The sequence below is a fragment of the Oncorhynchus nerka genome, linkage group LG12 (assembly GCF_034236695.1).
Source record: "Oncorhynchus nerka isolate Pitt River linkage group LG12, Oner_Uvic_2.0, whole genome shotgun sequence".
In the NCBI taxonomy this organism is placed as follows: domain Eukaryota; kingdom Metazoa; phylum Chordata; class Actinopteri; order Salmoniformes; family Salmonidae; genus Oncorhynchus; species Oncorhynchus nerka.
The window spans coordinates 15,562,841-15,588,591 of NC_088407.1; the positions used below are offsets into that span (position 1 = coordinate 15,562,841).

The following is a 25,751-nucleotide window of genomic DNA, read 5'->3' on the forward strand; positions in this document are numbered from 1 at the left end:
ATGCACCATTATGCTTGCCTATCCTAAACCGATAAAATGCCCAGATGCTAACAGGTCAGCGATTTGTAGGGGTTGTGCTGTCAGCAAATCTGCTAGGCTACTCATTCACGCCCCGTTCTCGCTCATCCCACTCCGGTTTGTCTGACTCTTCTCTCTCTTGACTAACAATTGCTCGGGAAGTGGCGGGATTGACTTGTCTGTCCTTCATGGTTTACATGACAGTTCGGTGCTCTGTCTCTATTTATCCTATGTGAAATAACGGTTCCAAGGATACAATCTACAATCGGATAGCCTAACGGTCTAGGATCGGGCGCCAAAAGAAACTTGATTAGGTCCATTTGTTTGGGCACTCAATGCAAGGGATCTTCAAACGGTATGCAGGATTGTTTCGAAGTAGCAGCCAGAGGAGACGATTATAATTTCTGTTCTTATCGAGATCGGGTGTATCGAGAGACAGTGGAATATTTTAGCAGTTGGGGGGGGGGAGGACGAGGAGAAAGAGGAACGGCATTCGCAGACTGGACTCACAAGGGGCTTCTAAATGCGTCTTCTTGTCGACCCTCCGAGAACAATGAATAGTGGTTCTAGCAACTTTCTGCTAGTTCCAATACCGGAGTATCCCGTTCTAGACTGCGTGCCCAACAAAAACGTTAAGATTGTGGTTTTGGGAGCGAGCAACGTCGGGAAAACAGGTAGGGAACATGGTTAATAACTTTTTGAGAAGTGCGCTAAACGAGAATCAATGTGAAAGTGTGTGTGTACATACATTTCGTTTATCAATTTTAGACCTTTTAAGTAATTTTCCTATGCGAATAGAGAATGAAGGCTAGAATGAAAATAATGAATTTGCATTAGTTTGTCAAACGGATTGGCTACAAATCCAATTATGCAGACTATCAATGTCGATTTTTTTTAACAAGTTGTACCTATTCATATTTCCACCTAACACTTCGATCAGGGGTGTGAAACTCATTCCATGGAGGGCCTGTTGTCTGCGGGTTTTTCTTTTTTCATTTCAATTAAACACTAGACAACCAGGTGAGGGGAGTTCTTTAGAAATTAGTGACCTTAATTCATCCATCAAGCACAAGAGAGGAGCAAAAACCCGCTGACACTGCCCTCCATGGAATGAGTTTGACACATGTGACTTAGATATTGTATTAGGCCATGTCTGTACTCTGTAGGATTGGCCTCTAGGCTACACAATGTCTGGTGTGCCATGTTGAACAGCTAGTGGTAAACAGTGTCGCCAGCAATTCCCTATATAGTGCACTACAATTCACCAGGGCCCATAGTGCACTACTTTTAACTAAACCCCTACGTAGGCAATAGGGTCAAATGTGTGTCTGGATGCAGACAGACTGGCGGGAAGCTCGTCTCTACCACCTGAGGAGCCATGTCAACAATGAAAGATATGTAACCTGCAGTATTATTCTCAAGGTGTTACTCAATGGAGACTATTCATCTCGTTGTTTCATTCACAGCTTTGATCGTCAGGTTTCTGACCAAGAGGTTCATTGGGGACTATGAGGCAAACACAGGTAGGATTTGTATCATTCTCACAGTGCACACTCATATACACTAGTTTACTATAGCCTCCTGTGTTTAAAAACAATCAGTCAGTACACGGCATCCTAATGTGTTGCGTCATCATTCATTTGTTGCATGTCTACCCATCATGCGTGTTGCTAATCTCTGTTTTCCAGGGGCCCTTTACTCCAGAAAGATCAATCTAGATGGAGAACAGGTCTCACTACAGGTTCAGGACACACCCTGTGTCTCTCTACAGGTTGGTCTCTCTAAACACACAATGATGTGTCCAAAAATGGTACCCGATTCTCTATACAGTGCACTACTTTTCACCAGATCCTTATGTGCACTGGTCAGAAGAAGTGCACTACATTGCGATTTAGGGTGTCATTTGGAACACCCCGGTGTCTCTCTAGTCTAAAGGTAACTGCTGCTCCTCGCTACAGCCTAGGGGTCTATCTAACCAGACGTGGGGTCAAATACTTTAAATGACATGCCAAGTCTCCCTTTGGGATAGAGGTCTTCTAACCTCTTTCTGGATGTAAACACACAGACCGCACTTTGACTATTCCATTGTATTGGTTCAACTGTAAAAAGTATTTGACATACAGTAGCCTGTGTGTGTATTTGACATACAGTAGCCTGTGTGTGTATTTGACATACAATAGCCTGTGTGTGTATTTGACATACAGTAGCCTGTGTGTGTATTTGACATACAGTAGCCTGTGTGTGTATTTGACATACAGTAGCCTGTGTGTGTATTTGACATACAGTAGCCTGTGTGTGTATTTGACCCAGATCTGGATATGACAAGTGGAAACATCTCCTCACTTAGCAGTCTTCATTATCAGTAAGAATATATCATGTTACAGTAGACCAGGGCCCCTATAAAGCCTCTGAATATAGTGCTGATCTGGGATCAGTTACGCCCTTTTAGATCACAACGAATGAGATTATATGGGCAGGTTACGACCTGATCCGCACTCCTATTTTGAGACCCTTTGTGGACATGAGCCTACATCCAGTATCAGGGCATATCCCCGTCATTTCTCTCTACTCTCTGTAGTGATTGTGATGAGTTCAGTAACTCCCTGAGGGAGTCTCGCATTCATTCATCAAACTCACTTTGAAAACTAACCACCTGTTCAAAGGCCTGGTTTTGTAAACAAAACTACAATCTGAGGTAAAGAGGGCGTTCTGTCTGTGTTCTCCATAATCTCAGAGTAACAACCACACGCAGGCTTCTCATAATAACACTAATACATAGTGTAGGAGGGCAGGTATCACTGTCTACATCAGTCTGTACCAGTGGGTTTTGAGTATTAGAGACAGACAGATGTGGCATGCTCTATTTCACCCCCCCCCCCCCCCCCCCCAGGATGATGCAGAGGGACTATATTGTCAGGAGCAGATCAACAGGTCTATCTACTGGGCGGATGGATACGTCCTGGTGTTCTCCATCACCGACCACAGCAGTTATAGAACCATACAGCCTCTCTACCAGCACGTCAGACGCATCCACCCTGCAGGGAACATACCTGTCATACTGGTGGGTTTGACTGTTATATTACGAGAGCTTGATGTTTTTTATTATTATTTAAGTCTCCAGGTATGTCCTTCTCTTACTGGTGTCTAAATAGATAACCTTTTATTTTATCAGGAAGTATTTCTGGATGTCTCCTTAATATTTCTCTAATCCTTCTCTCCTCCCAGGTGGGCAACAAGAGCGACCTCCTCCGTGCCCGCCAGGTGCCGGCTGACGAGGGCGAGACGTTGGCAGCCTCTCTGGGTGGGCCGTACTTTGAGGCGTCTGCCAGGGAGAACCACGAGGGGGTCCACGCCGCCTTCCTGCACCTCTGTGGCGAGGTGAGCCGGGCGCTGGGTGGGGGTAACGGGGAGAAAAGGAGAGGGGGGCTGCACCTGGCCCGGCCCAAGTCCCCCAACATGCAGGAGCTGAAGAGGAGGTTTCGACAGGTGCTGTCCTCTAAGGGAAAGTCTTCTACTAACACCTTGTGATGACAATGGGGGGAAAAAATGCTTATTTTTTGGGGTTCTGGAATTGGAATTCTGGATTGAGCCCAGTTGACTCTCCTGTGATGTCGTTGTATGATAATGAATGGAACACTTTTTTTCAAATGGAGCATTTCGTTGGAACAGTGAGAAGAGGGAAACAACGGATATTGTATTTCTTTGGATTGGAATGGAACATTAAGATAAAGAGGTTCCCCTTGTGGAAGGAATGGCAAAGAGACAGCAAGGCCCAATACTACCAACAGAACAGTGTGCTATGAGGCTTGTGACATCACATACCATTCTGACAATCTGACCAATGGTGACAGAGGAACCTGAAATACTGACTTTGACTGACAGGCCTAACGGACCAATCATAGGCTACTCTGAGATCTGCTATTCGATCTGAGCTGTCACTCACTAGCCTACTCTTCTTGCTTCTGATACATTTGTATTGAATGAATGTCATCTGAAAATGTACTGTACCCAGAAGCAAAACAAACCGATGGGTTGCACCCTATTCCCAATTTAGTGAACTACTTTCATCCAGGGCCTAAGTAGCGCACTATGTAGGGAATTGGGTGCGTTTGAGAAGCAACTAATATATTTTCAATATGAAAAACATGGATAGGTCATGGTTAATCAAATGTTTATTTAGCAATTACATGTCCTTTCACATTTTAAATAGGATCTGTTTTTTAGCAGACTCTTTTATCCAAAGAGACTTACAGTCATGCGTACATACATTTTTACCTATGGGTGGACCTGGGAATTGAACCCACAACCCTGGCATTACAAGCGCCATGCTCTACCTGCTGGGCTACAGAGGACCATCCTGGTCTGTACTTATCTGAACCAACCTGATTCCCTCTGAACAGTCTCTAACCACAGATCTAGGATCAGTTTACCCTACCATTAGCACTAGCATGAACATAGATCAGAGCTTATAGGGGGAACTTCAGCCTAGTGTTACTGCTTGCAAATGTCTGCTAACTTTTCCTACATTTCTGGGTTTACCAGAAATCCTGGTTGGAACTTTCCTGGAATAAGGAGGGAATAAGCAGGATTTCTGGAAAACCAGGGGTATTTGGGGGGGAAAGTTACTGTAATTTTGCCACCCTAGTCAGGACCCTTTAGAGCAACATGTACACAGGCTCCATTTTGGACAGATATATATTTTTAATAAGAAGCCAGAGAGGAAGGAGACATGGGCTTGTGTTCCAAATGGCACCCTATTTCCTATATAGTGCACTACCCACAGGGCTCTGGTCAAATGTAGTGCACTATATCGGGAGCCATTTGGGACTGACCCATTGGAGAGACATGTCAAATCGGAGTTCTCATGACCTTTCACCTCTATCTGCTGTGTCAGAGTTTTGTGGAACACACCAGAGGTTAGGGAGCGCCCAGTTCCCCCAGACTCGCACGGATACACACAAGAACGCCTGGGGCACAGGGTCAGGGTTAGGGTTACTGGGGCACAGTGTTCCGATAACGACACATTCCTCAGCATCTGGAACTGGTTTCTGTGAATCTGGTCGTTGCCCCCAACCACCTCCATAGAGAGACAAACACCACAAACTTTTAACCTCTGGCCTTTGACCTATAAAATTAATCAGTCTCATTGTGTGCCAGTAGAAGGATTAATTTCACTATAGTGGCTGAGTATCGCTTTGCTGGGTCATGTTCATTAGGGACAAAATGGACTTAAACAAGGAGGGACTACCTGGACTTGTTCTATAAGAAACACTTGTATTGTTTTCTCTGAAAGTGTTCTAAGCCGTTTTGCTGCTCTATTTAACACAACCAAGATGCTTGAGATGTAGTTTATAAATGCTAATAAAGAAATTTGAACTTGTTTGACGTCAAAAATGAGAGAGAAGTAATTGACCTCATTCTTCAACCATTTTAATTTCCTTCTCTTCCTGTCTCTCAGCAACACACACACACACAGCCATTATAAAGACCCTCTTCCGGTATGCCCCTGGCACCGGAGCCCTCATTCCAGCTATCCTCTCAGAGCCAACAGTCAGCCTGTAATACCACAGCGTGACTTACCAACCAATAATGACACATATGTTACAAATAGTAACAGAAACGCTTAATATTTAAGCTTTTATCCCAAATGGCACAATATTCCATATATAGTGCACTACTATGGGCCCAGGTGGTCAAAAGTAACACACTATATCCAGAATAGGCTCTGTTCAAAGTAGTGCACTATGTAGGAAATAGGATGCCATTTGGGATGCATGTTTACCATTATTTCCCTCCAAGTATGTCTGAATACCTACCAGATGAGCCAGACAGTAGCAACATGGCCCCGGCCCACCACAGAAGAAGAGCTCTGACAGTAGCAACATGTACCCAGCCCACCACAGAAGAAGAGCTCTGACAGTAGCAACATGGATTCGGCCCACCATAGAAGAAGAACTCTGACAGTAGCAACATGGCCGCGGCCCACCACAGAAGAAGAGCTCTGACAGTAGCAACATGCTCCGGCCCACCACAGAAGAAGAGCTCTGACAGTAGCAACATGTACCCAGCCCACCATAGAAGAAGAGCTCTGACAGTAGCAACATGGCCCGGCCCACCATAGAAGAAGAGCTCTGACAGTAGCAACATGTACCCAGCCCACCATAGAAGAAGAGCTCTGACAGTAGCAACATGTACCCAGCCCACCATAGAAGAAGAGCTCTGAGAGTAGCAACATGTACCCAGTCCACCACAGAAGAAGAGCTCTGACAGTAGCAACATGGCCCGGCCCACCATAGAAGAAGAGCTCTGACAGTAGCAACATGGACCCGGCCCACCATAGAAGACCTCTGACAGTAGCAACATGTACCCAGCCCACCATAGAAGAAGAGCTCTGACAGTAGCAACATGGACCCGGCCCACCATAGAAGAGCTCTGACTGTAGCAACATGTACCCAGCCCACCATAGAAGAAGAGCTCTGACAGTAGCAACATGGCCCGGCCCACCATAGAAGAAGAGCTCTGACAGTAGCAACATGGACCCGGCCCACCATAGAAGAGCTCTGACAGTAGCAACATGTACCCAGCCCACCATAGAAGAAGAGCTCTGACAGTAGCAACATGGCCCGGCCCACCATAGAAGAAGAGCTCTGACAGTAGCCACATGGCCCCGGCCCACCATAGAAGAGCTCTGACAGTAGCAACATGTACCCGGCCCACCATAGAAGAGCTCTGACAGGAGCAACATGTACCCAGCCCACCATAGAAGAGCTCTGACAGTAGCAACATGTACCCAGCCCACCACAGAAGAAGAGCTCTGACAGTAGCAACATGGCCCGGCCCACCATAGAAGAGCTCTGACAGTAGCAACATGTACTCGGCCCACCATAGAAGAGCTCTGACAGTAGCAACATGTACCCAGCCCACCACAGAAGAAGAGCTCTGACAGTAGCAACATGACCCGGCCCACCATAGAAGAGCTCTGACAGTAGCAACATGTACCCAGCCCACCATAGAAGAAGAGCTCTGACAGTAGCCACATGGCCCCGGCCCACCATAGAAGAGCTCTGACAGTAGCAACATGGCCCCGGCCCACCATAGAAGAAGAGCTCTGACAGTAGCCACATGGCCCCGGCCCACCATAGAAAAAGAGCTTTGACAGTAGCAACATGTACCCAGCCCACCATAGAAGAAGAACTCTGACAGTAGCAACATGGATTCGGCCCACCATAGAAGAAGAGCTCTGACAGTAGCAACATGGACCCAGCCCACCATAGAAGAGCTCTGACAGTAGCAACATGTACCCAGCCCACCACAGAAGAAGAGCTCTGACAGTAGCAACATGGATTCGGCCCACCATAGAAGAAGAGCTCTGACAGTAGCAACATGGATTCGGCCCACCATAGAAGAGCTCTGACAGTAGCAACATGTACCCAGCCCACCACAGAAGAAGAACTCTGACAGTAGCAACATGGATTCGGCCCACCATAGAAGACCTCTGACAGTAGCCACATGGCCCCGGCCCACCACAGAAGAAGAGCTCTGACAGTAGCAACATGTACCCAGCCCACCACAGAAGAAGAGCTCTGACAGTAGCAACATGGATTCGGCCCACCATAGAAGAGCTCTGACAGTAGCAACATGTACCCAGCCCACCATAGAAGAAGAGCTCTGACAGTAGCCACATGGCCCCCGGCCCACCATAGAAGAAGAGCTCTGACAGTAGCAACATGGCCCCGGCCCACCATAGAAGAAGAGCTCTGACAGTAGCAACATGGCCCCGGCCCACCATAGAAGAAGAGCTCTGATAGTAGCAACATGGATTCGGCCCACCATAGAAGAGCTCTGACAGTAGCCACATGGCCCCGGCCCACCATAGAAGAAGAGCTCTGACATTAGCAACATGTACCCAGCCCACCACAGAAGAAGAGCTCTTACATTAGCAACATGTACCCAGCCCACCATAGAAGAAGAGCTCTGACAGTAGCAACATGTACCCAGCCCACCATAGAAGAAGAGCTCTGACAGTAGCAACATGGCCCCGGCCCACCATAGAAGAAGAGCTCTGACAGTAGCCACATGGCCCCGGCCCACCATAGAAGAAGAGCTCTGACAGTAGCAACATGTACCCAGCCCACCACAGAAGAAGAGCTCTGACAGTAGCAACATGGATTCGGCCCACCATAGAAGAGCTCTGACAGTAGCAACATGTACCCAGCCCACCATAGAAGAAGAGCTCTGACAGTAGCCACATGGCCCCGGCCCACCATAGAAGAAGAGCTCTGACAGTAGCAACATGGCCCCGGCCCACCATAGAAGAAGAGCTCTGACAGTAGCCACATGGCCCCGGCCCACCATAGAAAAAGAGCTCTGACAGTAGCAACATGGCCCCGGCCCACCATAGAAGAAGAGCTCTGACAGTAGCCACATGGCCCCGGCCCACCATAGAAAAAGAGCTCTGACAGTAGCAACATGTACCCAGCCCACCACAGAAGAAGAGCTCTGACAGTAGCCACATGGCCCCGGCCCACCATAGAAAAAGAGCTCTGACAGTAGCAACATGTACCCAGCCCACCACAGAAGAAGAGCTCTGACAGTAGCAACATGTACCCAGCCCACCATAGAAGAAGAGCTCTGAACACAGCTCTCTGCAAGTCTTGTATTATCTCATTATTTTATCTCAGAGTATCTTCCTGAGGGCTCACACAGCACAGAGGGCCAAATCTGTCATGGATATCACTGTCTGACGGTGAGGACGAACTGTTCCTCTATTATTAGTTGGCCTTGGCCCACAGTGGATCACACACACACACACACACACACACACACACAAGATAAGGAATGAATGGGAATCTGTGAAAGCCTCTGGTTACCAGTTCCCACATTAGCAGAAACACACTTGCCTGTCTTGCATGCATAAATACACACAGATGGTTCACAAGAACACACACACACATCCCGAAGGCTCAGTATTGAATGATGAACATAAACCCTCCTTCTTCCCCTTTTCTTTCACTTACACACATAGACACGCACAATCCTGTCTGCCTCGTTCCCTCTCTGAGCTCCAATCTACCTGGGAAGTTGAATAGCTTCCATATGCTGTTTTACTAGGTCCACGGGAGGAATCATTCTGGTGTGTGTATGAGTTTGTGGAGATTGCCACATTTGGGAATTTTTCCACGTCAACTCTGTTGATCTTTCCCTTCCTTGTTTTTCAAGGTGTGTGTGTATGTGTGTGTGTGTGTGTATGTGTGTGTGTGTGTGTGTGTGTGTGTGTGTGTGTGTGTGTGTGTGTGTGTGTGTACGTGTGTGTATTTGTGTGTGTGTGTGTGTGAGAATGTAACAGTCTCTGACATGGCCTGATGATGGATACAGTCTTGTTTGTTGTTGGATTCCTCTTGGGACTGCAGTGGAACTGGTGCTGTCGCCTTGGGCCTCATCTGGGAGGCTTGGTTGCAATAGTACCAAAAAGAAAAGATTACTGAAATGGTACAACAATAAGCTACATTTTGCCAATGAATTCACTGACTAAAATATTCAATAAAGGGCTATTTATTTCAAAACATAACACAAAAAAAGCTATTAATCATTTTCTGTCAAGCATCTCAAAGAGGGTGTGTCCATGTGTGTGATAACAACATTCACCTTCCCTATACCGCAATAAGCAGTCCACTGGACAACTCTCTCCTGTCCCTCACCACCATTGTTGACAACATAGCCAATGAGATCACTCCCTTTGACAGATTAACCAATGAGATCATTCTCCTTGACAGATCAAATTGATAACTTCCTGTCTTCTGATAATGGGCCTCGCCCTCGCTTGGGGCAGAATCTCCCCGACAGATCCAGGATCAGTTTACCCTCTGAATCTTACCATCAGAGGGAGAGCTTCCAACTTCCTCCTACTCCTCTTGACCTGTAAACTAGCATCTCTAGTATGTCTCTATCACTGTGAAAGCAGGATAGTTGTGAGAGAGCTCTTCAATAAAATGTGATGAATATGGGAAGTCTCATTATGAGAGGGATTAGAACATGGAACATGGAATGTGTTCTAAAGGAACGTGTTCCTGTACATGGAACAGCTGTTGGTCTCGTTAGTGTGTGTGTCTACGTGTGTGTGTGTGTGTGTGTGTGTGTGTGTGTGTGTGTTTATGTGTGTCTATGTGTGTGTGTGAGTGTGTTAGAGAGGGCGAGGTTGTCAGCGCCTCTCGTTATCAGATTAGGCAGGATGTGGTGGTTTGGAGACCGGGAGAACACTCAACCAGACAATAACCTCCTGGGATGAGTTGAGGGGGTGGATGAGGAGGAGAAAGAGAGAGGAGAGGAGACAGAGAGAGAGAGAGAAATAGAGTGAGGAGAGGAGAGAGAGAGAGGAGAGAGAGAGAGAGAGAAATAGAGTGAGGAGAGGGAGAGAGAGAGAGGGGGCAAGGGAGAAAGAGAATAACCTCCTGGGATGAGAGAATCTGGGATGAGGGGGGAGGGGATGGAGAGCAGGAAATACAGACATTTTCATCCTACAAGAAACATGGTATAGAGGAGATGGACCCACTGGTTGCCCTCTAGGTTACAGACAGCTGGTAATCCCATCCACCAAACTACCAGGTGTGAAACAGGGAAGGGACTCAGGGGGTATGCTAATTTGGTATAGAGCAGACCTAACTCACTTTACTAAATTAATCAAAACAGGAACATTTTACATTTGGCTAGAAATTCAAAAGGAAATGATCTCAACAGAGAAAAATGTCCTCATGTGTGATACCTATATCCCCCCAATAGAATCCCCATACTTTAATGAAGACAGCTTCTCCATCCTAGAGGGTGAAATCAGTCATTTCCAGGCCCAGTGACATGTACTAGTCTGTGGCAACCTCAACGCCAGAACTGCACAAGAACCTGACACCCTCAGCAAACTGGGACAAACAGCTATCAGGAGGTGACAGCATTCCCTCCCCCATTTGACCCCCTTAGACACAACTACAACAACATAACAAAAAAATGGTTCACAACTCCTGCTGCTCTTTCGCACGCTGGGTATGTACATAGTCAATGGTAGGCTTCGAGGGGACTGCTATGGTAGGTACACCTATAGCTCATCTCTTTTGCAGTAGTACTGTAGACTACTTTATCACTGACCTCAACCTAGAGTCTCTCCGAGCGTTCACAGTCAGCCCACTGACACCCCTGTCCGATCACAGCAAAATCACAGTCTACTTGAACAGAGCAGTGCTCAATCATGAGGCACCAAAGCCAAAGGAGCTGAATAATATTAAGAAATGCTATAGATGGAAGGAAAATAGGGTGGAAATCTACCAAAAAAACATTTAGGCAACAACAAATTCAATCCCTTTTAGACAACTTCCTGGACAAAATGTTATAGTGAAGGTGTAAACTTGGAAGTAGAAAACCTAAACAGTACATTTGACCTCTCAACTTCCCTATCAAATCTAAACATTTCAAACAGAAAACTAAAGAAAATGAACAACAATGACAAATGGTTTGATGAAGAATGCAAAAAACATAAGAAAGACATTGAGAAACCTATCCAACTAAAAACCTAGAGACCCAGAAAACCTGAGTCTACGCCTTCACTATGGTGAATCACTAAAACAATACAGAAATACACTACGGAAAAAGAAGGAACAGCATGTCAGAAATCAGCTCAATGCAATTGAAGAATCAATAGACTCTAACCACTTCTGGGAAAATTGGAAAACACTAAACAAACAACACAAACAATTATCTTTCCAAAATGGAGATGTTTGGACAAACCTCTTCCCCAATCTTATTGGCCCTATAACAAAGAACAAACAGCAAAAACATACACATGATCAAATACAAATCTTAGAATCAACTATTAAAGACGACCAGAACCCACTAGATTCTCTAATTACCTTGAATGAACTACAGGACAAAATACAAACCCTCCAACCCAAAAAGGCATGTGGTGTTGATGGTATCCTCAATAAAATGATCAAATATACAGATAACAAATTACAATTGGCTATACTAAAACTTTTTAACATCATCCTTAGCTCTGGCATCTTCCCCAATATTTGGAACCAAGGAGTGATAACTCCAATCCAAAGGGGAGACAAATTTGACCCCAATAACTACCATGGGATTATGCGTCAACAGTAACCTTGGGAATATCCTCTGCATTATCATTAACAGCAGATTCATACATTTCCTCAGTGAAAACAATGAGCAAATGTCAAATCATCTTTTTACTAAATTACCATACGACAGACCACACATTCACCCTGCACACCCTAATTGACAAAAAACAAACAAAACAAAGACAAAGTCTTCTCATGCTTTGTTGATTTTGAAAAAGCTTTTGACTCAATTTGGCATGAGGGTCTGCTATACATATTGATGGAAAGTGGTGTTGGGGGAAAAACATACAACATTTTAAAATCCATGTACACAAACAACAAGTGTGCGGTTAAATTGGCTAAAAACACACATTTCCTTCCACAGGGCCGTGGGGTGAGACAGGGATGCAGCTTAAGCCCAGCCCTCTTCAACATTTATATAAACGTATTGTCGAGGGCACTATAGAACAGTCTCCAGCACCCGGTCTCACCCTACTAGAATCTGGAGTCAAATGTCCACTGTTTGCTGATGATCTGGTGCTTCTGTCCCCAACCAAGGAGGGCCTACAGCAGCACCTAGATCTTCTGCACAGATTCTGTCAGACCTGGACCCTGACAGTAAATCTCAGTAAGACCAAAATAATGGTGTTCCAAAAAAGGTCCAGTTGCCAGGACGACAAATCCAAACTCCATCTAGACACTGTTGCCCTAGAGCACACAAAAAACTAGAAGGGCATTCTATGCCATCAAAAGGAGCATACAATTTGACATACCAATTAGGATCTGGCTAAAAATACTTGAATCAGTTATAGAACCCATTGCCCTTTATGGTTGTGAGGTCTGGGGTCCGCTCACCAACCAATAATTCACAAAATGGGACAAACACCAAATTGAGACTCTGCATGCAAAATTATACAAAAATATCCAGAATTAGGCTGAAACCCAGATATGCCACCAGGGGTCTTTTCATAGTCCCCAAATCCTGAACAAATTCAAGAAAATGTACAGAATTATATAGAGCTCTTATTACATGGAACTTCCTTCCATCTCATTTTGCTCAAATAAACAGCAAATCTGGGTTTAAAAAAACAGATAAAGCAACACCTCGTGGCACAATGCCTCTCCCCTATTTGACCTAGATAGTTTGTGTGTGCAGTGATATGTAGGTTATGTGTGCCTTTAAAAAAAAATGTATGTAGTTCTGTCCTTGAGCTGTTCTTGTCTGATGATGTTCTGCATTATGTCATTCTGTATTATGTTTCATGTTTTGTGTTGGACCCCAGGAAGAGTAGCTGCTGCTTTTGCAACAGCTAATGGGGATCCTAATAAAATACCAAACACCAATACCCTCTAATTATCAAAATCCACCAAAGAAAAAAGAGCTGTTAAATTCTACAACCACCTAAAATGAAGTGATTCCAAAACCTTCCATAACAAAGCCATCACCTTCAGAAAGATGAACCTGGAGAAGAGTCCCCTAAGTAAGCTGGTTCTGGGGCTCTGTTCACAAACACAAACAGACCCCACAGAGCCCCAGGACAGCAACACAATTAGACCTAACTAAATCGTTAGAAAACAAAAAGTGAATTACACATTGGAAAGAATTAACAAAAAAATCAGAACAAACTAGAATGCTATTTGGCCCGAAACAGAGAGTACACAGCGGCAGAATACCTGACCACTGTGACTGACCCAAATTTAAGGAAAGCTTTGACTATGTACAGACTCAGTGAGCATAGCCTTGCTATTGAGAAAGTCCGCCATAGGCAGACCTGGCTCTCAAGAGAAGACAGGGTATGTGCACACTGCCCACAAAAGGAGGTGGAAACTGAGCTGCACTTTCTAACCTCCTGCCCAATGTATGACCATATTAGAGACACATATTTCCATCAGATTACACAGATCCACAAAGAATTCAAAAACAAACCCAATTTTGATAAACTCCCATATTTACTGGGTGAAATACCACAATGTGCCATCACAACAGCAAGATTTGTGAACTGTTGCCACAAGAAAAGGGCAACCAGTGAAGAACAAACACTATTGTAAATACAACCCATATTTATGTTTAATTATTTTCCCTTTTGTAATTTATTTGCACATCGTTACAACACTATATATAGACATAATATGACATTTGAAATGTCTTTATTCTTTTGGAACTTCTATGAGTGTAATGTTTACTGTTCATTTGTATGGTTTATTTCACTTTTGTTTATTATCTACTTCACTTGCTTTGGCAATGTTAACATATGTTTCCCATGCCAATAAAGCCCCTTGAATTGAATTGAATAGATTAAGGGATTACATTGGGAAATAGGGATGGGGCAGGGGAGGAGGGGAGGGAGAGGCCAGGTGAGAGAGAGAGAGAGAGGGGAGAGAGAGAGAGGGGAGAGAGGCCAGGGGAGAGAGAGGCCAGGGGAGAGAGAGAGAGAGGGGAGAGAGAGAGAGAGAGGCCAGGAGAGAGAGAGAGAGAGAGAGAGGCCAGGAGAGAGAGAGACCAGGAGAGAGAAAGAGAGAGAGGCCAGGGGAGAGAGAGAGAGGCCAGGAGAGAGAGAGAGGCCAGGGGAGAGAGAGAGAGGCCAGGAGAGAGAGAGAGAGGCCAGGAGAGAGAGAGAGGGGCCAGGGGAGACAGATAAGGGAGAGAGAGAGAGAGAGGCCAGGGGAGACAGATAAGGCAGAGAGAGAGAGGCCAGGGGAGACATATAAGTGTGAGAGAGAGAGGCCAGGGGAGAGAGGAATGAGCAGAGATTAAGGGTGAGAGTGATGGGGTTGGGGTGGTGCAAGTGGGTGACAGAGAGCAGGGGAGAGTTGAAGACAGAAAACAAGAAAGAGAGAGAGGAGAGAGAGAGTGAAAGGGCAGAGCAGCAGATGAGAGAGAAGGGTTAGAGTGAGAACAAGTGGAGAGAAAGAAGAAAGACATAAAGAGAGACAGAGGGGTGGGGGGTAGAAGTCATATCAGTGTGTCAGACCTCTGAGCGTGCCTATCAAACTGACTGATGTATGAACACTGAGGCAGCCAACACACACACACACACCACTTTTCCCTACGAAAGACTTTGGACTTTCACTTGAATCTGGGGTTTAGATAAGTGATAAAGGATCACAGCTTAGCAGGCAGTCAATAAGCGGGTCTCATCACAAGACGTCTGTCCACTGATTAAACCACTGTCTATAGACGGGCGGGTTGACATCGTCACGACAACGATGTGTGTTGTTGTGATTCTGAACGGTCAGAATATATATATATAGAATTGCTTTTCCAACAATGACAAAAAGCTGCTGTGTGGTGAATCATAGACGGGTTGTTTCAGCTCTCGCCGTATCTTGTTCTTCATACCATCTCTTGTTACCATCTTTGAGGTATTTTGATTGATGTCACCTCTATGGCTAATAAGACTCCAATTAGCTAGCTAGCTGACAACTGTAAAGATGTATTTGAGAGACAACAGGTGCTTATTGGGCAAATGTTTCTCACATGGAACAGCCTTCATTTCTCACATGGAACAGCCTTCATTTCTCACATGGAAGAGCCTTCATTTCTTACACGGAACAGCCTTCATTTCTCACATGGAACAGCCTTCATTTCTCACATGGAACAGCCTTCATTTCTCACATGGAACAGCCTTCATTTCTCACATGGAACAGCCTTCATTTCTCACATGGAACAGCCTTCATTTCTCACATGGAATAGCATACATTTCTCACATGGAACAGCCTTCATTTCTCACATGGAATAGCATACATTTCTCAGAACAAGAACAGACTGATGAGTTTCAGAAGAAAGTCCTTTGTTTCTGGTCATTTTGAGCCTGTAATCGAACCCACAAATTCTGATGCTCCACAAATTCAACTAGTCTAAAGAAAGACAGTTTTATTGCATCTTTAATCAGAACAACAGTTTTCAGCTGTGCTAACATAATTGCAAAATGGTTTTCTAATGATCAATTAGCCTTTTCAAATGATAAACTTGGATTAGCTAACACAACGTGTCATTGGAACACAGGAGTGATGATTGCTGATAATGGGCCTCTGTACGCCCATGTAGATACTCCATTCAAAGTCAGCCATTTCCAGTTGCAATAGTCATTTACAACGTTACAAATGTCTACACTATTTATGATCAATTTGATGTCATTTTAATGGACAAAAAATGTGGATATCAAAAACAAGGACATTTCTAAGTGACCCCAAACTTTTGAACGATAGTGTGTATTATATATATAAATATATATATTATATATTTATATTAGTATTATTTTAAACAGAACTGGCTGATGTTCAGTTATTATCTGGTGTGAGTGGAGTCTTATATACCAGACACACCATCTGGTCAGAGATAACGATTAAGATAATGATTAAGATAATGATTAAGATAATGATTGACATAATGATTAAGATAATGATTAAGATAATGATTTGCATAATGATTAAGATAATGATTAAGATAATGATTGGCATAATGATTGGGATGATGACTAAAATGACAATTAAGATAATGATTGGGATGATGACTAAAATGATGATTAAGATAACGATTAAGATAACGATTATGATAATGATTGAGATAACAATTAAGATAATGATTAAGATAATGATTAAGATAACATGGACATATTTGGTCTGTTCAGAGATAATGATTAAGATAACATGGACATATTTGGTCTGTTCAGAGATAATGATTACGATAACAATGACATATTTGGTCTGTTCAGAGATAATGATTAAGATAACATGGACATATTTGGTCTGTTCAGAGATAATGATTAAGATAACATGGACATATTTGGTCTGTTCAGAGATAATGATTGAGATAACATGGACATATTTGATATGTTCAGAGATCATGATTGAGATAACATGGACATATTTGATATGTTCAGAGATAATGATTGAGATAACATGGACATATTTGATATGTTCAGAGATAATGATTGAGATAACATGGACATATTTGATATGTTCAGAGATCATGATTGAGATAACATGGACATATTTGATATGTTCAGAGATCATGATTGAGATAACATGGACATATTTGATATGTTCAGAGATAATGATTGAGAGACGTGGACATATTTGATATGTTCAGAGATAATGATTAAGATAACATGAACATATTTGGTATGTTTGAAGATAAAGATTGAGAGACATGGACATATTTGGTCTGTTCAGAGATAACAATTAAGATAACATGGACATATTTGGTCTGTTTAAAGATTGAGAGACGTGGACATATTTGGTCTGTTTGAAGATAAAGATTGAGAGACATATTTGCTTCTATGGGCTTATCTCCAAATTCACTGTTTGCTGAGAAATCATTTGTAGTTCAGAGGCTCTAAATACAGGGAATTATGGGTTTAATGGAATGCTGGCCGATCCTCAATGTGTGTGTGTGTGTGCGTGTGCGTGTGCTTGTGTGTGTTTCGTCAGTTGATTTATGATCCATGCATACTGTACCAATATACACACAGCTGACCGATTTTTCTGATACCACAGCACCACAGACAGTTGGCAGTGTATGCACTGATCTAGGACCAGCTCAGCCTCCTAAACCCTTACCTTAACCATACACATATCACCACAAAACAGAGTTAAAGTATTTCTATTTTGGGCCTCAAAACCTCAACTCAACCCTCGCCCCTACTAAGTCACAGTGAGCACAGACACACACACACACACACACACTGCTGAAAGATTGAAAGACATGATGGATAGCCAGTCACCTTCTATTTAATGGATATCAATTAGAAACCATGATGTTTGATCATTTTGGTGGAATTAGTGGCGAGACACTGGACTGCTTCAAAATCAGTCTGTTTATATAAAGGGTCAATCTGGGATTTCAGACTTTTAGCCATTGTTGTTTTTCCAATTCCAGATTGTCCCTCTAAAATCTCTTCCAGAGAACTCAACAACACTCAACAATACTCAACTCAACAATACTCAACTCAACAGTACTGAACTCAACAACACTTAACAACACTCAACAACAACTCAACAACACTCAACAACAACTCAACAATACTCAAATCAACAATACTCAACTCAACAGTACTGAACTCAACAACACTTAACAACACTCAACAACAACTCAACAACACTCAACAACAAATCAACAATACTCAACTCAACAGTACTGAACTCAACAACAACTCAACAACACTTAACAACACTCAACAACAACTCAACAACACTCAACAACAACTCAACAATACTCAACTCAACAGTACTGAACTCAACAACAACTCAACAACACTTAACTCCCAACAACAACTCAACAATTCTCAACTCAACAACTCAACAATACTCAACTCAACAACACTCAGCTCAAGAACAACTTAACAATACTCAACTCAACAATACTCAACTCAACTCAACAACAACTCAACAATACTCAACCATACTCAACTCAACAGTACTGAACTCAACAACAACTCAACAACACTTAACACTCAACAACAACTCAACAACGCCCAACAATACTCAACTCAACAACTCAACGATACTCAACTCAACAACACTCAACATCAACTCAACAACACTCAACATCAACTCAACAACACTCAGCTCAAGAACAACTTAACAATACTCAACTCAACAACAACTCAACAACACTCAGCTCAAGAACAACTTAACAACACTCAACTCAACAATACTTAACAACACACAGGGCTCTGTAGTGCACTATATAGGGAATAGGTTGCCATTTGGAACTAAAAAATATATTTTTTAGCAGTCATTCACTCATCTAGGACCCTTCTGGGTGGTTTGGTTTTGACAATATCTATCAGCTATGGAAACTCACACTTACAGGCTTCACTGAGTAGCTACAGTATCTACATGTAAGGCCTATTAAAATCCTTAAGAGTCTATTGACGCACCCGTGTGTCAATCTAAGTAACATGTATTTTTTAAATCCCCATCAAAATCCGTCAGTTTTTAAGATAGAGTTTTTTTTGCTTGGGCTGTGTCTCAATCCACCACATCCTCCGATGTCGGCCTTCCACATCTATGGTGGAACACGCGTTTGTCAGACCAGGAGACATCCCGAAAATCGGTCTTCTCATAAAATTGTCTGTAGCATCCAAACGGTTTGGCCTAGAAAATATGACCAATTTATGGAAAGATGAGACTCTCACGAAGACAATGGTGGTCTCTGGTTTGTTCTACGACCCCACAAGCCCAACAGGACTCATCTGAAGTGGGTAACGCTGATGTGACAACGTCTGTCTGTAGCGTCTGAACTGTTTGAGCTACAAACTAATATGACCCCACTGTGGAAAGGGGAGACTCTCACCAACACAATAGCGTTCTCCGTTTCGCTCTATGACCGATGTTCCCTCTAAGCAGCTTCCCCGGGAGTGCTGCACAGAAGAAATATCAGCCAGCACAGAGAAGCACGAGATTGAACTTCTCTCAACTTTTTAGAGCTTTCTCTGTTAGTGAACACTATGAATGTTTCCCTTTACTGTGGGAATTGTGATCGAATAAAAACAATATTAGCCACTTTCAATGTAACATGCTGAAACAAAATAAACTATGCATGAGGTTGTGTTGTAGACAGAACGCATCAGAGTAGGATTCTATTGCATTGGCAGGCAAATACTCTACACAGACCGGTGTGCAATTAACCAATCAGAGCTACAGTAGGCCTACACGCAAATAGACCATTGCCATAAGGATCTGTGACATTCACTTTGAACTGGACTGTTTAAAAAAAAAACATTTAATTTTTTTTTTTTTTGTGGTTCTTTGTACCGCCAATTTCGTATTATACAATTGGTAGTTACAGTCTTGTCCCATCGGTGCAACTCCAGTACGGACTCGGGAGAGGCAAAGGTCGAGAGCCATGCGTCCTCCCAATCATGACCCTGCTTCTTTGACACACTGCTCGCTTAACCCAGAAGCCAGCCGCACAAATGTGTCAGAGGAAACACCGAAGTCCACGTACATGCGCCCAGCCCGCCACAAGGAGTGTCTAGAGCACAATGGGACAAGGACATCCCATCCCACCAAACCCTCTCCTAACCAGGACGACACTGGGCCAATTGTAAGCCACCTCATGGGTCTCTCGATCGAGGCCGGCTGCAACAAAGCCTGGGATCGAACCCGGGTCTGTAGTCACTCCTCAAGCACTGCACTGCGCCACTGGGGAGGCCTGAACTGGACTGTTTTTACAGCATGAGCAGTCGTGAGAAGATGCACTAGTTTTGAGATCAAAGCGAGAGCTACATGTTGTGACTTGTGTACATTTTGTTCATATCCTTTGATAGTGAGTTATGAGCCCAGTTATAGATCGTTTGTAGTCAGCAACGGGGGAGTGATTGCTTCCTACAGAGCACAAAAAGTGTGAATTTCTAGACATCTTTGAAAAGCGAGTCGGGTAAAGAGCTTTTTCTAAAGTCTTAAAGGGGCCGTGTGGTATTTGAGACAGGCTTGAATAAACTAAGTAACCAGTAGGCAAAGGGTAGCATAATTTGTCTGATTCTCTATAATAATGGTACAGGAATAATGATGCATTTTATATGTAAAGTGGTTTCTTGCATCAAACAACAAAACAACATTTTCAGTCACCTCCTTGTCTGAAGGACAAGTGGATAAACAGGTTAAGCTACAGGACTGTTTTGCTAGCACAGACTGGAATATGTTCAGGGATTCGTCTGATGGCATTGAGGAGTACACCACATCAGTCATTGGCTTCATCAATAAGTGCATCGATGACGTCGTCCCCACAGTGACCGTACGTACATACCCCAACCAGAAGCCATGGATTACAGGCAACATCCGCACTGAGCTAAAGGCTAGAGCTGCCGCTTTCAAGGAGTGGGACTCTAACCCGGAAGCTTATAAGAAATCCCGCTATAACCTCAGATGAACCATCAAACAATCAAAGCATCAATATAGGACTAAGATCGAATTGAACCCCACCGGCTCTGACACTCGTTCAACACCATGGTGCCCTCAAAGCTCATCAATAAGCTAAGGACACTGGGACTAAACCCCTCCGTCTGCAACAGGATCCTGGACTTCCTGAAGGGAAGTCAGGTGGTCAGGGTAGGTAACAACACATCCGCCACACTGATCTTCAACACAGGGACCCCTCAGGAGTGAGTGCTCAGTCCCCTCCTGTACTCCCTGTTCACTCATTACTGCACGGCCAGGCACGACCTCCAACACCATCATTAAGTTTGCCGATGACACAACAGTGGTAGGCCTCACCGACAACGACGAGGCAGCCTATAGGGAGGAGGTCAGAGACCTGGCCGTGTGGTGCCGGTACAACAACCTCTCCCTCAACGTGATCAAGACAAAGGAGATGATTATGGACGACAGGAAAAGGAGGACCGAGCACACCCCCATTCTCATCGACGAGACTGCAGTGGAGCAGGTTGAGAGCTTCAAGTTCCTTAGTGTCCACATCACGAACAAACTAACATGGTCTAAGCACACCAAGACAGTCGTGAAGAGGGCATGACAAAACCTATTCCCCCCTCAGGAGACTGAAAAGATTTGGCATGTGTCCTCAGATCCTCAAAGGTTCTACAGCTGCACCATTGAGAGCATCTTGACTAGTTGCCTGGTATGGCAACTGCTCGTCCTCCAACCGCAAGGGTAGTGTGTACAGCCCAGTACATCACTAGGGCCAAGCTTCCTGCCATCCAGGATCTCTATACCAGGCGGTGTCAGAGGAAGGCCCTAAAAATTGTCAAAGACTCTAGCCACCCTGGTCAAAGACTGTTCCGTCTGCTATTGCATGGCAAGCAGTACTGGAGTGCCAAGTCTAGGTCCAAGAGGCTTCTAAACAGCTTCTACCCCCAAGACTCCTGAACATCTAATCAAGTGGCTAACCAGTCTATTTGCATTGACCCCCCCCCCCCACCCTCTCTTTTACACCGCTGCTACCCTGTATATAGTCTCCACCTTAACTCTGTACTGGTACCCCCTGTATATAGTCTCCACATTAACTCTGTACCGGTACCCCCTGTATATAGTCTCCACATTGACTCTGTACCGGTACCCCCTGTATATAGTCTCCACATTGACTCTGTACTGGTACCCCCCTGTATATAGTCTCCACATTGACTCTGTACCGGTACCCCCTGTATATAGTCTCCACCTTAACTCTGTACCGGTACCCCCTGTATATAGTCTCCACATTCACTCTGTACCGGTACCCCCCTGTATATAGTCTCCACATTGACTCTGTACCAGTACCCCCTGTATATAGTCTCCACATTAACTCTGTAGCGGTACCCCCTGTATATAGTCTCCACATTAACTCTGTACCGGTACCCCCTGTATATAGCCTCCACATTGACTCTGTACCGGTACCCCCTGTATATAGTCTCCACGTTGACTCTGTACCGGTACCCCCTGTATATAGTCTCCACATTAACTCTGTACCGGTACCCCCCTGTATATAGTCTCCCCATTGTTATTTTACTGCTGCTCTTTAATTACTTGTTCCTTTTATTTCTTATTCATATTTTTTAAACTGCATTGTTGGTGAGGGGTAAGCATACAGTAAGCATTTCACTGTATGTGGCGCATGTGACTAATACAATTTGATTTGTTTTAATGTCAAGCCCTGCATTGACCACCACACAATGGCTGCTACTGTAGGCTGAATGATAGAACAGATATTTCCATGTTAAAATGTTATGGGATGTATTTTCTCCATAGTTTTTGATGGTAGGTCACTCTGGTAGATCTACATTATGATCAAATAGCCACAGTAGCCTACCTGACCAATGTTAAAACTAACTTTTTTAAATGTATTTTTTTTTTACCTTTATTTAATTAGGCAAGTCAGTTAAGAACAAATTCTTATTTACAATGACGACCTACCGTCAAAACAAACTTAAAGTGGGTACAGCCTTAGTGTTCACAGTAAAAGTGTAAACCGAAAATCATGAGCATTAATATGGAGTTAGTATCCCCTTTGCTGCTATAACAGCCTCCACTCTTCTGGGAAGACTTTCCACTAGATGTTGGAACATTGCTGCAGGGACTTGGTTCCATTCAGCCACAAGCATTAGTGAGGTTGGGCACTGATGTTGGGCGATTAGGCCTGGCTCGCAGTCGGCATTCCAATTAATCTCAAAGGTGTTCAATGGGTTGAGATCAGGGCTCTGTGCAGGCCAGTCAAGTTCTTCCACACCAATCTCGACAAACCATTTCTGTATGGATCTCGCTTTGTGCATGGGGACATTGTCATGCTGAAACAGGAAAGGGCATTCCCCAAACTTTCTATAGGCTATAGTAAAGCCCACATTTTATATTTTATCCTAAAGGGGTCCTAAAATTGAAATCTAATTGTTAAATGATCCATGTTATGACCATCTTAAAACAATTACATATGCTAGTTTAGTAGTCCCTTAAATTAAACAGCTTCACTGAGTATCTGTCCACATATAGGCCCAATTAAACAGCTTCACTGAGTATCTGTCCACATATAGGCCCAATTAAACAGCTTCACTGACTATCTGTCCACATATAGGCCCAATTAAACAGCTTCACTGAGTATCTGTCCACATATAGGCCCAATTAAACAGCTTCACTGACTATCTGTCCACATATAGGCCCAATTAAACAGCTTCACTGACTATCTGTCCACATATAGGCCCAATTAAACAGCTTCACTGGGTATCTGTCCACATATAGGCCCAATTAAACAGCTTCACTGAGTATCTGTCCACATATAGGCCCAATTAAACAGCTTCACTGACTATCTGTCCACATATAGGCCCAATTAAACAGCTTCACTGACTATCTGTCCACATATAGGCCCAATTAAACAGCTTCACTGGGTATCTGTCCACATATAGGCCCAATTAAACAGCTTCACTGAGTATCTGTCCACATATAGGCCCAATTAAACAGCTTCACTGACTATCTGTCCACATATAGGCCCAATTAAACAGCTTCACTGAGTATCTGTCCACATATAGGCCCAATTAAACAGCTTCACTGGGTATCTGTCCACATATAGGCCCAATTAAACAGCTTCACTGAGTATCTGTCCACATATAGGCCCAATTAAACAGCTTCACTGACTATCTGTCCACATATAGGCCCAATTAAACAGCTTCACTGAGTATCTGTCCACATATAGGCCCAATTAAACAGCTTCACTGAGTATCTGTCCACATATAGGCCCAATTAAACAGCTTCACTGAGTATCTGTCCACATATAGGCCCAATTAAACAGCTTCACTGAGTATCTGTCCACATATAGGCCCAATTAAACAGCTTCACTGAGTATCTGTCCACATATAGGCCCAATTAAACAGCTTCACTGACTATCTGTCCACATATAGGCCCAATTAAACAGCTTCACTGAGTATCTGTCCACATATAGGCCCAATTAAACAGCTTCACTGACTATCTGTCCACATATAGGCCCAATTAAACAGCTTCACTGAGTATCTGTCCACATATAGGCCCAATTAAACAGCTTCACTGAGTATCTGTCCACATATAGGCCCAATTAAACAGCTTCACTGAGTATCTGTCCACATATAGGCCCAATTAAACAGCTTCACTGAGTATCTGTCCACATATAGGCCCAATTAAACAGCTTCACTGAGTATCTGTCCACATATAGGCCCAATTAAACAGCTTCACTGAGTATCTGTCCACATATAGGCCCAATTAAACAGCTTCACTGACTATCTGTCCACATATAGGCCCAATTAAACAGCTTCACTGACTATCTGTCCACATATAGGCCCAATTAAACAGCTTCACTGAGTATCTGTCCACATATAGGCCCAATTAAACAGCTTCACTGAGTATCTGTCCACATATAGGCCCAATTAAACAGCTTCACTGAGTATCTGTCCACATATAGGCCCAATTAAACAGCTTCACTGGACATACAAACATATTAAAAACGAATAGTCGATATGGTTGAAGGAGAGAGATATAGTACCCTTGCCACCCAGGAATGTTTATATGCAATTTATATCCCTTAAAGTTCAATGCACACATAATGCATATGAACATATTGCCATTTTAGTGCATATTCTATAAAGAATCATGTTGAAATATCAGGGATGTCATTTGCTGTGGAGTTCTGTAGCCGAGGCCAAAGTCATTTTCCTTCCTTAGAGACTGTTTTGTATCTCCATCTGACCTATCGTTTCCTCCCCCTTTCCTCTCTCCCCTCTTTCCTCCCTCTTTCCCCTCTTTCCCCTCTCTCTCCCCCTTTCCCCTCTCACCCCCTCCTTTCCCCTCTCTTCCCTCTTTCCCCTCTCACCCCTTCTTTCCCTCTCTCCCCCTCTTTCCCCCTCTCTCCCCCCTTTCCCCTCTCTCCCCCTCTTTCCCCTCTCACCCCTTCTTTCCCTCTCTCCCCCTCTTTTCCCTCTCTCTCCCCCTTTCCCTCTCTCCCCCTTTTCCCTCTCTCCCCCTCTTTCCCCTCTCACCCCCTCCTTTCCCTCTCTCCCCCTCTTTTCCCTCTCTCTCCCCCTTTCCCTCTCTCCCCCTCTCCCTCTCTCCCCCTCTTTCCTCTCTCACCCCTCCTTTCCCTCTCTCCCCCTCTTTCCTCTCTCACCCCCTTCTTTCCCTCTCTCCCCCTCTTTCCCTCTCTCCCCCTCTTTCCCCTCTCACCCCCTCCTTTCCCTCTCTCCCCCT

General features: G+C 44.0%; 1 protein-coding gene across 1 annotated transcript; it reads left to right on the forward strand.

Moving 5' to 3' along the window:
* The first annotated feature begins 71 nt into the window (after positions 1 to 71).
* Positions 72 to 5,398, forward strand: LOC115137881 (ras-like protein family member 11A-like). Its single transcript, XM_029674159.2, has 5 exons — positions 72 to 692; positions 1,485 to 1,541; positions 1,707 to 1,789; positions 2,909 to 3,079; positions 3,244 to 5,398. Exons 1-5 carry the CDS (start codon positions 542 to 544, stop codon positions 3,544 to 3,546), a joined length of 765 nt encoding a protein of 254 aa, XP_029530019.1. The 5' UTR covers positions 72 to 541; the 3' UTR covers positions 3,547 to 5,398.
* Positions 5,399 to 25,751: the final 20,353 nt, after the last annotated feature.